We start from the raw sequence: 16689 nt of genomic DNA, 5'->3' as shown, positions 1-16689 counted from the left end.
AATGAGACACACCTGCACTAGCAAACACAGTCCCCTATGAAGACTTACCGGTTCCAGTCATTCATCAGCTGCAAATAAAGTCAAATGGTTTACTTTACCTTCTCCCTTGCTTGCCTTTCTTCTGTGGATGTTTCTCCTAACCTGTAAATGTTTCTCCTAACCTGTAAATGCACGTTCTGTGATTAAGGAAAGTGACTTTATAAGAACTTGTTTACATTGTGAACAACTTGTACGTCTGCTCTCCATCCATGATTATGACTTACCTGCTTCTCCTTTTGAACTATTCATTGTGTTTTGAATAAATTGATGAAAAGAGATAACCATCCTTGTCTTCATTGTGTGACCGTGACACTATCTAAATATTGATTTTTTATATTTTTTCTATACATTTTAAGCTTTAATTTTTTTAAATGCTGCTTGTGAAATTACATCACTGTCAACATTTTTCTGAAGTATGTTTTGGCAATTACCCATATTAGTTTTTGGGACTTAATCTTGATATTTTATGCATCTAGCTACACTTATTGACAAACCATTGAAGCATGAGTCCTTGATTACTGTTTTTTTTTTTTTTTTTCCAGTTAAAGGAGCGCTTATGCAAGTTAAATGAATATATTTTGTGTTAAAACTCTTTTAGTCTAATATTTTTATTTTAGTGTCATAAATTTGGACTTTTTGAGCAATCTTGAGTTATAAATTAAGTAATTAGAAGTCACTAATAATTAATAATTTATATAAAAAATACATGACTGTTTTATAAAATAACTGTTAGTATAGCTAGACAGTGTTGGGGAAAGTTATTATTAAATACAATTAAATACCTAAAAATAACTTAATTGCTCAAGTAATCCAATCCAACTCTAATTAAAAAATGCAGAAGTTTCAACTAAAGAGACTAAAACTTAAATCTTTAAATGTGAGTCAAATGTGACTTTTCAGCTATGTTAAAAATAATGTAATGCGTAAGAAGTTAATCATATATCAAAACAGTTATTTTAAAAAAAACTAAGCAATGCCACCATATTTCATACAAAACATGTTAGCCCTAATGCAATTTCTTAGCATTAGCTAAATTCTTACTAGCTTGTTTAGTTGATTTACTCTGCTTCTCTGAACTGATTTATCCAGAACAGTAGAATGTATTTAAATTATTTAGGGCAAGTACATTTATAATTAACAGTAGCCAAATTAAATTACCTGAAGATGAAAACGAATGACTTGGAGATATATGTGGATTTAATTACAGTAATTTTAATTACAATCAACACTGGACGCAGATGTCGAGTGCATTATGAGGGTTAACAACACCTTTATTTCATCGCATTAACACATGTTTTTATGGCTTAAAACATCTTCATCTTGGTGTATCTCACATACTGATAAGTGATTCACACTCACCTTACAGCAGTGATCTTCATCGGGGAGGGGTTATTTAGTCTCCCGCATATACCGTCAGATTCACACTGAACTGAAGCTGCTGATCCGAGCGCGCGCTTCTGCTGCTGGAATAAAACACCTAGAAATCCACCGAACTAAAAATCTGCAATGCCTCATTAAAATCCAGATTCTTATGGAGAACTAGTTTTTTTCATATGTTGGACGTGGTTCATTACTTTTTTCCTCAGACTGAACTAAAAATAACCAGGCGCTCGGATGGAATCTTTGGATACGAGGATGCACCATTTTCCTTCTGCGTTCATCTCAACCAATAATGTAATATTTTATGCTTAAAACAGCAATTTCTATATTTTTATTAAGGTTAAACTAGAATATCCTTTCATATACACAATTATTCAACTCAATTTGTAACTTTTGCGCACACAGGCGATCCTCATGGAAATTATGCTTTAATGGAAATCCGATAATGACGGTAAGCAGAAGCGTTTGCTCTTCACCGACCTGAGTTATGTCAAGTGACTGAGGTAAAGTTGGTTTTAGTCGCACATTCCGACTTTATCCTTGATATAATTTTTTACTAAAAGTATTTTTTTTCCTAATGCCAAATAGAGAAATCATTTAAGCGGCCAATAACTATCAACTTACAACATTGTTCAGTCAGTTAAATAGTGCTAATGTTGTTTTGAAGTTATACCTGCATCCTATTTCTGACTGGATATTTAAAGTTACATGGTAAACATTATAGAGAGCACAAGTTATCACTGAACGAACGTGTGAATCTAAAACCAACTTTACCTCAATTTCAAGTGTCACAGCAGGAATCAAGAGGAACTATGCAAATATTTATGTGTTTCCTGGATCAGTGCTTTATAATGCATCCATGTAATTAGCTAAATATGGCTCAGTATGACTCACTGTAGCATGATTAAAGAAAGATGTTTACCAGAAATAATATTGAGAGGTCAAAGGCAGGAGAAGGAACCTTGAGGAATGTTTTAAATGATTTGTGGCTGTCAGGAGCCCCTGTCCGAACATGCCTGCTTCTTTCACATGTAAGATTTTTGGTGTGGCCCTAAATAGTTCTTGGCTTTTTAAATTTTAAATGTTTGTGTGTGGAGAGATGGATAGACAGACAGACAGACAGATCGATAGATAGATAGATAGATAGATAGATAGATAGACAGACAGACAGACAGACAGACAGACAGACAGATAGATAGATAGATACACTGTAAACGATTTCTTGTTAAATTAACAGTAAGTTACTGGCAACAATTATCCAGTAGCTGCTGTATTTCATAAAACAGTAACATTACTGTAATACTAATTACTTTAGTATTAGATTTACTGTAAAATGTAATACATCATTTTACTGTTTTCTTTTTATACTGTAACACCAATTACAGTAGTAATACACATACTGCAAAACTGAAAACAGTATTTTACTGTACATTTTTACCATGCAGAATGTATTTTAACGTTACTTTCATTATTACTGTATAGTATTTTACAGTTATTAAATGTTATTTTATTGTATTTAACAGTGCTACTTTATAATGAGCAAAAAAAGTTCAAAAATTGCACAAATGTTATTTTAGCTGTTCAAGAAATACAAGAAAAATAAAGAAACTGAAACTTTAACTTCACAATAAAAGTTTATTGTGTAAACCCTACTGAAACAGTAGCAATTATTCAATATAACACAGCAACAGAACACTAATGAAAAATTGATCAGTAAAACCAGTCAACAATTAATGCATCAAAAAGTATTACAATTTTAAAAACAGATGAAAATACTGCTACAAGACACGAAATGATGAAGGCCAAATGATGTTGTGGAAAAGGGACAGTGAAAAAGGGCAGGAGCACTTCTGATGATCCTGCAAAAACGACAAGCAAAATCAATCACTGGAGTAAAAACTAATCATGCCTCAAATTATTTAATTCATTCAGAAACCAAACACCGCACTGCTGTTTTATATATATATAAGACACTGTTTTTTTATCGTTTTTGTTGGCAAAATACAGATTGTTGTCTATTTACAATTACACTAACGTTAATGGGGAAAAGATCAGTCAAGTCAACACTAGTCAAGTGTCCACACAGGTATGTAAAAAATAAAGTCTCATCTTAACCTAATGTCTGACTCTGTATAGCTTGAATATCTGATTCCATGACCACACTAGCGCTTCCATGAATTTAATAGGGGTGAACACAGTTCATTCTGACCTTAAGAGGCTACATATTAAAAATAAATAAATAAATAAAATAATCTAAGTTAACGTGACTAATGTTAATCAAGTACTTTTAGGCTTTTAACATGTGAAAATCTACTTCTAACTTACAGACAAGATTACATTAGAGAACATGAAAGCCGTGGGTGATTTAAAAAAAAAAAAATAATGCTAATGATAAGTTACTGACATTTGGTTCGCATAAAAAAAAGTAATCACTAAGCATTCATTTTTGGCAAAATCTGCCGAAAGGCACAGCAACACGATCAAATGTTTTAAAGTTGAGCAAAGAAATGAAGAGTAGTCAAGCAGTCTACTTCATGAAATGTTTGTGATAATATTTTGCGGTCAATTAGTATTACTGTATTTCAATATGCAGTGATGGCATGTCAGTGAGACAAATAAATATTAATACACCTCACCAGTGACATTTCCTCAAATTAAATCATCATAACGTTACTGTGCACAGCATCAGTAAAACGTTAAGAATAATTTAAATACCAAATTTTAAAACAGTCACTGCTAATTACAAACTAAAATTAAAGATAGGCTTACAGAAATCCTGAATGCATGATAATATGAAGATTTATTACTCACTGATGTCGAAGCACTTCGTCAGAGATGTAGACAGGACAGAATATGTGCCATCAAATGAGCTCTTGTGCAGCCTTTGTTGGACATCAAGGTAGTATGTTCACCCACACTGTAAAAAAAAAAAAATCTGTTATTTTACATGTTTTTTTTCCCCAGAAGCTAGGGTAATAGAGTCATTTGGTTAAGTGGTTTAAAATAATTTTATTTATTAAATACTTGCTTACCCATATATAGATGTAAAAGTAACCAAAATAAATAATTCATTAAAATGTGTGGGATACTAAGCATGTTTGGTCTACAGAGAGAAGTAAACATTTACTTTAAGCATTGATCCTAATGAATTTATTTCTGAACTACATCCAACCTCACCTCTGAAACAGCATTTTTGAGCATTTAGATCAGGGGTGCTCAACCCTGTTCCTGGAGATCTACCTTTCCGCAGAGCTTACCTGCAACCTTGATCAAGAACACCTGTCTTTATTTACCAAGTGCTCCTTCAGATACTATTTAGTTTGTTTAGTTGCGTTTGATCAGGGTTGGAGCTAAACTCTGCAGAAAGGTCGATCTCTAGGAACAGGGTTGAGCACCCCTGTTTAAGACAATAAAAAATAAGACATCTAGATGATATTATATATTCAATCATTTGTGAAATTTAAATGACTTATATTCAGTATACATAACATAAAATTAGAATAAGAATAAAAAAATAATACTCTATGCCAAATAAAATACTTCAGATCTAAATAAAGCAGGTGTTTTTACCTAAAGGTTCCTTTCCTCCAGTTAGTTTAGTTGCAGATCCCTCCACATCTGTGCTTTATTTGGTTCTTGACTTAAGAGTAACTGGTGTCACATTCCAGGTCCATCACAATCTGAGCTAGAAAGACAATATGGCAAAAGACAAGACACATTTAAATAAGTCTCAGAATAAAATATTTAAAAGGATAGTTTACTTTTCTGCCACCATTACTCCATGTGTTTTAAATCCATTTAAATTTATGTTGAACACTAAAGCAGATATTTTGAAGAATGTTAGAAACCAGTAACTATTGACTTCCATATTTGAACCAAATTTCTTAAAAAAAAATACGAGTTTGTGTTCAATGGAACAAAAAAAAAAAATCTAACTATTTTGAAACAAGTGGAGGATGCCAAAGATGCCATTATTTTCATTTTTGGGTGAACTGTCCCTTCAATTCAAGTGTCACGCATTACTCATAAAAACTGATGTATCGCTTGAGGAAAACTAAATCAAGTACCTCCTGTGAGCAAGCAGAATCATTATGCCATTGTATTCAGCCAACTGACCCAGCCGAGGCTCGAACCAGCAACCTTCTTGCTGTGAGGTGACAGCACTACCTACTGTGCCACTGCGTCGCTTCTGGAAGAAGCAAAAGAGGTTGTACATGAAACTCCTCACAACAAATCTGTGAACAACTTGACATTTCAAAATCTAATCAAAATGAGGAAGACATCAACATTACCTTGAATAATCAAGAGAGGAGAGATTGGTAGCATCAGTTTTTCAGCATCAATTGCTGTAGTTGCAAAAAAGATAAATATAATAAGAGTAAAATAAGACTTAACATTTAATAATCTAAATCTATGGTACAACCATACAAATCTGTATGGGGTTCAAAAAAATTTGTATACAAATCATTCCCCACACCTGAACACCAAAGATAAAATGTACAATTAATGACACAATAACGTTATACAATAAGCTCATTAACCAGAGAGAAATAGACAATTAATATGAATTATGTTAATATTAACGTTAGCTTAAAAGACATCAACTGAATTTTATTATCAGCTCAATTTAATAAAACAGTTTAGACTTGTTTCATTGTGAGTTTAGTGTGAATAACTAACTTACAGTTTACAAATCTAACCATAATGATAGCTTAGTCATAATGACCACATGAAGACCAGAGCTTACCTTAACGTTAAACGTTTAACTTTTCATGGTGACTTTGCCTTCATCTCAGTGTTGTGCTGAAATAGAGAATTCATTAATGCAGTTAACCCCAAGTAAAAGTTAAGTTTTTTTTTTCAGGTAACTTAACGTTACTATGGTCAAAAACTCACTCAAGATAAACTCACTGTAATTACCTTATCTAATACCTCGCAAACACTACAAACACGGTCTGGCGTCGAATAACGTGACATAAGTACCTAACTTACAGTACAACTAAAGTAACTTGGTTAATTATTTTAAATTACACACACACTACACGGAAATATACACAAAACAATCCTTTAACGAACAGAATTTGACTTTTAAACACTTACCGAGAATGAATTCACTGGAAGAAAAGGCGACAGGTGGATTTCAAATTAGAAGAGCCGTTGCTTGCCTGGTGAAGGTCGAATCGAGTCGGCTCGGCTTTATGAATCGGCTCCTTAGAACAGTAAAGAGTCGAGTCCGCCTAAAACCGATTCCTTTTTGTATATTATGGTAAGACACAACAATGAATCATTACTATTTCGTTATACTGCTCGGCCACACACATTTATACACATATTGCTGAATGTGCTTGTGAACACGTGTGATAAAATAATTCCCGAGCAAACGGTTCAATCCGATTCGGTGTCGTTTGTGTGCTGAACCGAACCAGTGCAAACGTGGTATTGATAAAATAGTAATATTGTTTTTTTCTTCTCACTTTACCAGCGAAAATATTACATATATCTGACTTTAACAATAAGAATAAGGTTCGCTTGAAGTGTTTTGAGAATTAATATTTTTTTCTCCCAGGGTTCATTTCACACCAACAAGCAAATATAATGGCGGATGAGAAAAGCCAGATCATATCATAAATATTGCGTTTAATATGTCACGAAATGAAGTTTTAACAGTTTTTCATGCGAGAATGTAGTTCTTCCAAACTCAAATCTGTGGTTTGTTTTTAGATATCATGTCTAATTTTAAGTGTGCTTTGCCGATAGGGGAGATTCTGACCTCCAGGGGTTGACGGCGCTCCATCACTCATGTATCCGGCAAACCTCATGCTTTAATCGGCCTAGACATTATTGAGACATGCCCTGTCTTCGATGACTAGATAATAAATGTGTTATGAAATAAAGTTTTAACCGTTTTTCATGCGAGAATGTAGTTGTTTTAAACTCAATTCTGTGGTTTATTTATTAAGATAGTGCGTATTTTAAAATGTTGTTTTGAAAATGCGGAGATATGTGACCTATACGGTGGCCAATATGGGCGCCCAATATTCTTGAATCCGTCTAAAGCAGGTTGGTCACTCTGACATTTAAGCTGACTTTGAAATCATTTTGTGTGTTTAACAGTCTTTGGTTACGTGAATCAATTTATCTTTGTTCCAATTTACGTTTTGGTTCAGCACAAAGTTATGTTTATTAAATATTATTTAATATTTCCATGTTGCCTTATAAAGTGCACCCAAAAATGGAAAACCAGGGGACAGTTTAATGCATTGAACAGTCTGAAGAAACTGGTTAGGTTATTTACTTCACAAAATAATTTGTCTAAAAATAAATAAACATAATAATCATAATATATAGTGTGTGTGGAGTTGTTCTTGGTCATTTGCAGTACTGTATTTAGATGCACAGTAACGGATTTTTCCCCAAAATTCATTATAAAATCTACAGTAACATACTGTTAACCATGTTTACAGTATAGAAAAGTTGAAAATACATTATTATACTGTGAAAACAGCAATATATACAGTAACACACTGTGCACAGCTTATACAGTAAAAAACTGTTGAGAAATGCAGTATAATACTGTGAAAACAACAGAAATCGTTTACAGTGTAGATAGATAGATAGATAAATAGATAGATAGATAGATAGATAGATAGATAGATAGATAGATAGATAGATAGATAGATAGATAGATAGATAGATAGATAGATAAATAGATAGATAGATAACAATATGAAATATTTGACAAACAGATATAACTGTCATTTATGGTTCTTAAATAAAAAATGAGTGTTAGTCGAAAAAGAAACAGAAAATATATTACATTTCTTAAACATTTATTCAAATTTATTTTTACATTTTCAGAAATTAAACACTCATTTTTTTTTCTCTAGAGCAAACAGTAAACACAAACAAAATGACCGTACCTTTCTGTAAACAAGTTGAACTCAAGTTAAGTATTAGTGTAGCTTATTATAAAAACAAAAAAAAAAAAAAAAAAAACACTCAGCAAACTAACAGGGCTGAAACAACTCTGAAAATGTACTTTTCTGTTGCTTGCTACTAGATTGAGTGTCACTGGCAATACTCAGTTGACTGTTTAGCAAGACACTCATCACTCATTTGTGCTCACTCAATTGGCCAGTTAGACTATCACACATAGACGGCAGTCACACATTTGCAATTGGCGGGGGAAATTAAATATTACAGATATATTTCATATTGCAGCCTCTTGCTAATCGCTACGATTTAAATTGTGATTCGATTTCGATTAATCGCACAGCTAGTTACAGGTTTCCAACTTTCTTCAAAATATCTTCAGCACAAAAAAAAATCTAATGTGCTTGGAAAAGATAAAGGGTGTGTGAATTATGACAGAAATGTCAGTTTTAGGTGAATCTCTTTAATCTACATCAACTGAAAGCCACACAAGCTTTGAACTCTTAGAAATGACCTGCTCTCACATGTATACAGTTAAATTTATGTTTAACAGAGCAAGGAATCTTTCACAGTATTTCCTATAATATTTCTTATTTCAGCTAGAATAAAAGCAGTTTTTATTTTTTAAAAACAATTTTAAGGTCAATGTTATTATCCCCCTTTAGCAATATTTTATTTTTATTTTCTACAGAACAAACCACGGTTATACAATGACTTGCCTAATTACATTAGCTTGCCTAATTAACTTAGGTAAGCTTTTAAGCCACTTTAAGCTGAATACTAGTGTCTTGAAAAACATCTAGTAAAATATTATTTACTATCATCATGGCAAAGATAAAAGAAATCAGCTACTAAAAATTGAATTATTAAAACTTTTATGTTTAGAAATGTGTTCTTCTATTCGATAAACAGATATCGGGATATAAGAGGGTTCATAATTCTTCAACTGTATTTATTTCACTTTTCTATCCACAGCTGTACTTGAAGATGGGAGCCCTGCAGCATATAAACACCCCTCTCAGGTAGCCATGCATCACGCCAATTCATCAGGCGCTGTGCCGCTCAACCCATTTTCCAACCGCAGTCAATGGGAAGGACAGGCCGGCTCTCTATCACTCGCCGACCCCTCAAATGTCACCTCGAGCAGACCCATCCTGAGCGGCCCCATAGCTGCCATGCTCTCCATGACCCTGGGGATCCTGTCTAACATCGTGGCTCTTCTCATCCTGGCGAATGCGTATGCTCGCCTGCGCAGGCGATCCAAGGCCTTTCTCCTGTTTGCTGGCTCTCTGGTGGCCACAGACTTTGTGGGACACGTCATACCTGGTGCAATAGTCATGAGGCTGTATCTTTCTGGAGGTGTCCCAGCTGAGGAATACAACAGGGCTGACCCATTATGCCAGTTCTTAGGAGGCAGTATGGTGTTTTTCGGACTGTGTCCGCTCTTTCTTGGCTGTGCCATGGCAGCTGAGAGATGTCTGGGAGTAACAAAACCACTTCTTCATGCTTCGCTTGTTACAACTACAAGGACTAAACTCTCGCTTTCTGTCATCTGGCTGGCAGCTCTTTGTGTTGCCCTTTTGCCCTGTTTTCAGCTGGGTTCATATACCTACCAATACCCTGGAACCTGGTGTTTTATTAAAGTGCTGGAGGACGCTGAGAAGGCAGATATGGCATTTGTCATGTTGTTTTCAGGACTTGGGTTGACCTCCCTTGCTGTTGCTTTGGTTTGTAACACTATAAGTGGACTAACTTTGGTGCTAGGAAGGATACGAAAGAAACCATGTAACCGACGGTCAGCCAGATCTCATGATATTGAGATGGTGGTGCAGCTCGTGGGCATCATGGTCACATCTTGTATCTGCTGGAGCCCTCTTTTGGTGAGTATGAGCGATTGCAAGTCAACTTTTGAAGATATTCACACTCAATAAATTAATTGATAATAGTAAGAAATGAAAAGTTGAGATTATGTGAAGGGGTGTATTTGGTCCTGAGAGTGAGTTAAAATCAAATTGATTAGCCCTCCTGTTAAATTTGTAATATTTTAAAAACAATACTCAAGTGTTGTTTAAAAGATTTTTTCTGCACATTTTGAACCATATTAGTTTTAATAATAGCTTACGTCATTTTGCAAGATACTTGTATTCATCTTAAAGTGCAGTTTAAAGGCGTAACTAGGTTGATTAGGCAAGTTATAGTAGTTTTGTAGGTCAGATTTTCAGCCCATCATTGAGTCTATTTATTTAGTTGTGTGTAAATGTGTGTACATTTATATTTATTCAGTTTTTTTATTAATTTCAGCAATATTACTGACTAATATGAAAATGTTCATATGATTTACTGACAATACAATTTGTAAAGTAATCATTTCTGTCTTTTAGTAGAAGACATATGGTCGATATATTCTGAGACTTGCTTTGTTTAGCAAATAAATGGATCTATTAGGATTTGCATTTAATAAACATTAAATAAAAGTTAAAAATGTGTTGTTATTTTTTTATTCAACGTATTACGTTTTTAGTTATGATACACACAAAAATCCGTAGATTTTTTACAATATTCTGCACAGAAAATGTCCACAGATTCTGTCTGCCCCTACCCATCAGGAATAATATTAATAATTCATTTAATTTTCTTTTCGGCTTAGTGCCTTATTTCATTAGGGGGTTGCCACAGCGAAATGAACCACCAACTTATCCAGCATACGTTTTTACGCAGCGGATGCCCTTCCAGCTGCAACCCATCACTGGAAAACACCCATACACTCTTAAGCTGCAGTCACACTGGGCTTTTTCTCCCATAGGCTTCCATTCATACGCACGCGAATGCGTCAGATGGGAAATGCAGGGTCATGCGTCAAGTTTCACAGGTTGCTGCGGTGCAAAGTTCAAGTTTGATGAACTCTGACCTGCGAAATCGCATCACTTTACTGCGTCACAGGAATGTCAACTGACTCAGCCAGGGCTTGAACCAGCGACCTTTTTGCTGTGAGGCGATCGTGCTAACCACTGCACCACCGTGACGCCTAATATTAATAGCATTTTTAAAATCTTTTATTCCAGCCAGAAGAAAAACAAATCATCTGAAAAACTGTGAAAACGTTCATGCTCTGTTAAACATCACTTGGTAAACAGTTGAAAAATAATAAATAATAATTTTGTTAATAATTTTGCCTTCAACTATATGTCTCTTAAAGGGATAGTTTACCCAGAATTGAAAATTCTCTCATAATTTACTTATTCACTTGTCACAAATTTGAGTTTAAGTTTCTTTCTTCTGAACATTTGAACACAAAAAAATGTATTGTAAAAAATGTTGGAAACATGTAACCATTGACTTTCATTATATTTGTTCTTCCTACTATGGAAGTCAGGGGTTTCTAACATTCTTCAAAATATATTTTGGGGTCAACATAAAAAGAAAAATCATTGCAGCTTTACTATTGAACTTATTCATTAATTTTCCTTCAGCTTAATCCCTTATTTATCAGGGGTCGCCACAGCAGAATGAACTGCCAACTATTCTAGCAAATGTTTTTACGTGGTGAACCACATAAAAGGACCACAACCCAATACTGGGAAACACCCATACACACACACTCACACACTACGGCCAATTTTGTTTACCCAGTTCACCTATAGCGCATGTCTTTGGACTATGGAGGAAAACCAGAGCACCCAGAGAAAACCCACTCCAACATGGGGAGAACATGCAAACTCCACATACAAATGCCAACTGGCCCAGCCAGTACTCAAACCAGCGACAAATAAGTCATCAAATAAACAGGAATGAAGGACTACACATGCAAGCTCTGCCTATTTAATGACTAGTCTATTTTTTTTTCAAATAAATTTTCACTGACAGCCTAAATATGGCCTTGTTTTAGCCAATATGTCTATGTTTGGACATTTATTAGATGTCTTTTGAACACAAAATTACTTGGTGAGATATATCTTTTTCTCCACCTAACAGCAAAAAGGTTGCTGGTTCGAATCCCTGCTTAGCATGTCTATGTGGAGTTTGCATGTTCTCCCCATGTTCGCGTGAGTTTCCTCCAGGTGCTCCGGTTTCCCCCACAGTCCAAAGACATGCGCTATAGATGAATTGGATAAACTAAACTGGTCGTAGTGTATGAGTGTGTAAATGCGAACGTGTATGTGTGTTTCCCAGTGCTGGGTTGCAGCTGTAAGGTCATCCACTGCGTAAAACATATGCTGGAATAGTAGGTGATTCATTCCGCTGTGGTGACCCCTGATAAATAAGGGACTAAGCTGAAAAAAAAGTTATGAATAAATGTAAAGTCAGCAATATTCTGACTTAGTCTCACTACTAAGTAAAATGTACTGACTTAAATTTAGTTTACATTTAGTCGCTAGTTTATACTACAAATGACACAGAGTATAAATATATATTGTAATGGACTGAAATATAGATTTACTGGACCTGAATATTTTGTGCTGCAGTCTTAATAATGTTTTGTTTTTGTCTCAAATCTAGATTGTTGGCCTAATTACAGTCAAGCAGTCATACGAGCACTCCATAGGAGACGATCTTGCCACCTACAAGACCCTGATGATAATGGGTGTGCGAATAGCTTCCTGGAACCAGATCCTGGACCCATGGGTTTACATCCTTCTCCGTCGTTCTGTCCTCCAAAAGATTTACTTCATCACCAAACGTCAAACAGACTTGAAGGAAAGCACTCTCCGCTGCTGGGAGATCCACTCTTTTCCGAGCTCAGAGAAGAATCCTGTCAGTAGAGTCTGAGAGTAAGAGTCTTAAAAAAAAGACTACCCTGCTAAGTGTGTGTTCACACTTGTAGTTTGGTTCTCTTGGACTATTTGGTCCAAACCCAAAATGAAAATAGTTAATTTAGTCCTACTGTAAGTGAAAGTTAGTTTACTTAGCAATTATGCTGTAATTTTTCAACCCAGGCTCAATATTGAGATGTACCCTTGTATACATTTCTGGAAAGCGCCAAAAATGTCCCAGGAGGTTAGTTTTTTTTCTTCCGTTTTTGTTTTTGCAAATCCACCAGAGGCCGCTGTGTACACTTTTTCAGGTCTCAAATTTCTCTCGCGGATGCCATTTACACCTGCTGTTCTGCATAAATCTACTGCTGTTACCCGAAGGCTGATTTATACTTCTGTGTCGAGTGATCGGCGTGACCCACAGCAAATGTGGGTTTTATTAGCCCCCTTTTAAATTTTTTTTGTTTCTTTTTAAAAGATTTCCCAAACTATGTTTAACAGTGCAAGGGAATTTACACAATATGGCTGATAATATTTTATCTTCTGGACAAAGTCTTATTGTTTAAATTGGGTTAGAATAAAAGCAGTTTTTTTTTTTATTTAAAATTATCAAAATTATTAGCCCGTTTAAGCCAGCGGTTCTCAACTGGTTTGGCCATGGGACCACATTTTTACACGGTCATCAAGCCGCGACCCAAATTTTTAGGAACTAAAATACAATTTTAGGAATTATAATTAATTTGGATTTATTTGTTACAATACACAAGTAGTGACTGATAAATCATAAAAAAAATCACCAACAATTACAAATAAACTATATTTTATTGCTGTCGTTTAACAAAATGTATCAAATTATAGAAATATTATAAAGTAAAAAGAAAAAATACTGCAAACAGTGGTTAGGGTAAGGAAATGTTCAGTTACCATTAACTAAAACTGAACTGTTAATAAAACATGTTGTCGGGTTCTATGTTGTTTTAATTTAGAAGGTTTCATGCTCACTTGTGAGAGCACCTCACTACCTATGACACACTAAGGCTTTAAGTCTTTTTTTCTTGAATAAAAATATGTAATATATATATGTAAAAATATGTCAAATATGTAAATCCATACTTTACATATTGAGGGTCATATGTGGGCATTTGTTGCTTTAATTAAATAAAATTTCACATGTCAAACAGTACAGTTGTCCTGCATGCATTTCAAAATAAAAGTCAAAGTTTAAAATTACACTTTTTTTTTTTGACCACACACTACACGACCCACTGAAAATGTTCCCGCGACCCACTTTTGGGTCACGACCCACCAGTTAAGAAACTCTGGTTTAAGCTAAATATATTTTTTAACCAGCACACCAGCATCATAACATACAGTACATGCTGTTTTTTTTCAGCAGGGTAAAGGGTTAATATACTAACCAAAAAGAACACAACACATGAGACATTTCATTTATTTAGAGGAGCCCTTAATTACAGCATGTGATGCACTCTCTATGTCTGTGTAAAGAATGTATAAAGTAAACCTGCTCAAAGACAAAGCATGAGATGGACATTCCTCACGATAGAGCTCTAATAGTTTTGGCCAGAAACACTCATGGCAGTGTAAAAGAAATCAGCAATTATTTGCTGTCTTTGGCTAAGAGTATTTGAATGCAGACTTGCACTCAATAGAGCTAGGGACGTCACTGTGAGGTGTTAGAAACGGGTTAGGTGTACACATTAAAAGCATTGCATGCAGTCTTAGTTTGCATCTGCAGCCAGACCCTTCTCGCTTTGGCCAAGATTACCTAGTAATGTAGCAATAGCTCTAGCCAGGACTATGTTTTTATTTGTAGCCATTTGTTCCTATGATGAAATCATTGGGTACAAAAACTGGCATGCCAGTGAAAAGTGGCACTAAACATAAGTGTTTTTTGTACACTTATTAAAAAAAAAGGTTGCGTAAAGTTAACCCTTCGGAGATTTTGTACAGCATGATCTTTATCAGATATCAGAACTGTAAAGTAAACTCAGTTTAATGTATATAGGAGGAAGACTGCGTTTTCCACTGATGTTTATCTTGCATATATGTAAAGGTGCACATTGCTTGTGTGAATAATAATGTTCATATTTTTGTATAATTTATTTCCTGTGTTTCCCCTCCAATTTTCTGGAGCTTCTTATGTTGATATTTACATGGCAAAAGTATACATAAAATAAAACAAGTAAGTGAATTTCAGATCTGGTACTGTTTCATTTTTTTTCACAATGCATAACCAATGTGCTTCATCAAACTGTAAGTAAAGCATTTTGAGGCTCGAGCTACAAATAAACCATGTAAATTGTGTGTAATAAATTGGTTATTCAAACCCTTTTCAAAATATGCAGTTTTTTTTAACATAAAAATTAAGCTACTCTAAACTTCATGCTTACTAAATAACTAGATGTTTATGATCAGCACACAAAATTACTGTGCATAAATAAGCATGTAAACCGGAGATGCCTAAAGTAGGGCCGTGGGACAAAGTTGGCCCATTGTAGCCTTTGATTTGGCCTACCATCCCATCTGAGAGAGGTACAAAAAAAGCAAACTGAAATAAAAAATTTTTTATCAAATATTTTAAATGAATCAGATTTTTAAAAATGTAAATAGCCCACTGTCACTCCACAATTAGAGAACTACACAGAGGACATCGGCAAGCAAATCAAGGCAAAAAAAAATAGTGTAATTCTGTTATAAATTAGATTGTTTTGATTTTATTGTAATAAGTTCATTATTAAATGTAAAAATAAAACATGTTTAAACCAATGTTTTCTAGCCATTTAAAAAAATGACTAAATAAACTAGGAAATTACCTATGGCAACTATATTTATCTTCGGCCCACTAGCCTCAATCAAGTTTGGTTTTTTGACCCTTCATAAGAAAATGTTTGGACATCCCTGATGTAAACAATTTTCTTTATTTTTGTATTGAAGCATATAACTGACAAGCATACAGGATTATATGATATGAACATATGTAAAAGTCATGCAAAGCTTAGAGATGCAGAACATACATTAAATAAAAAATACTACACTACATATGAGGGGATCCATCATATTTCAATTATTGGATTGTATAGTTCATTTTTTTCATTATTAGAGAGGTTTTTAAAGCCTTCTTGTTTCTTGTAATTGAGGTCAAAGAATTATAAAGTATTTTTAAATCTTTACAGAAAAAACTAAAGGAGGGAGTAATAAACATTACTTTTGTCTTGTGTATGTGAAACTTCCCAAGAAAAATGATCAACTTCAAAGCATTATCGAGTGCATCATAGTCAGCTTTAAAATTTAAAAAAAAAATCATGCATTTGTCAAAGTTAATTATTTTGTGAAATGAATCAAAAATCAACCCTGAAACCTGTTTCCAAAAGTCCTCAGAAAATGTACAAGTACAAAATAGATGTAAAAGACTTTCAGGTACAGTGTTACAAAAAGAACATTGTGGTGAAATATATATATTTTAATTTATTTATACATATATTGCAGGGATATAATTTATTTTACCTTATTTGGGAGTAAAAATTGATGTAAACAATTATAAGAAAGTTGAATCTTGAGTGCGCAT

The 16689-nt window shown here is 34.2% G+C and overlaps 1 protein-coding gene and 1 long non-coding RNA gene across 3 annotated transcripts; one reads left to right on the top strand and one right to left on the bottom strand.

Moving 5' to 3' along the window:
- The first annotated feature begins 1460 nt into the window (after positions 1–1460).
- On the top strand, positions 1461–15315 carry ptger1a (prostaglandin E receptor 1a (subtype EP1)). Of its 2 annotated transcripts, XM_005165731.6 has the most exons (4): positions 1461–1713; positions 1825–1870; positions 9328–10232; positions 12850–15315. In XM_005165731.6, the coding sequence occupies exons 3-4, from the start codon at positions 9381–9383 to the stop codon at positions 13117–13119; spliced, it is 1122 nt and encodes a 373-aa protein (XP_005165788.1). In that variant the 5' UTR covers positions 1461–1713; positions 1825–1870; positions 9328–9380; the 3' UTR covers positions 13120–15315.
- On the bottom strand, positions 3036–7229 carry LOC137487446 (uncharacterized). Its single transcript, XR_011009981.2, has 7 exons — positions 6520–7229; positions 6167–6222; positions 5712–5765; positions 5487–5608; positions 4990–5104; positions 4231–4336; positions 3036–3278 (listed from the first exon to the last, which is right to left on the bottom strand). It is a non-coding gene; the product is annotated as an uncharacterized lncRNA (long non-coding RNA).
- Positions 15316–16689: the final 1374 nt, after the last annotated feature.

This window comes from Danio rerio, chromosome 6 (genome assembly GCF_049306965.1).
Source record: "Danio rerio strain Tuebingen ecotype United States chromosome 6, GRCz12tu, whole genome shotgun sequence".
NCBI classification, from domain to species: Eukaryota; Metazoa; Chordata; class Actinopteri; order Cypriniformes; family Danionidae; genus Danio; species Danio rerio.
This window is presented reverse-complemented; position numbering and strand designations above follow the sequence as displayed.

Bases quoted from the DNA above. Each gene is read 5' to 3' on its own strand.
- ptger1a (XM_005165731.6), top strand. From the start codon at position 9,381: ATGCATCACGCCAATTCATCAGGCGCTGTGCCGCTCAACCCATTTTCC. The intron at 10,233-12,849 runs GTGAGTATGAGC...TCTCAAATCTAG, and splicing joins TCTGCTGGAGCCCTCTTTTG to ATTGTTGGCCTAATTACAGT.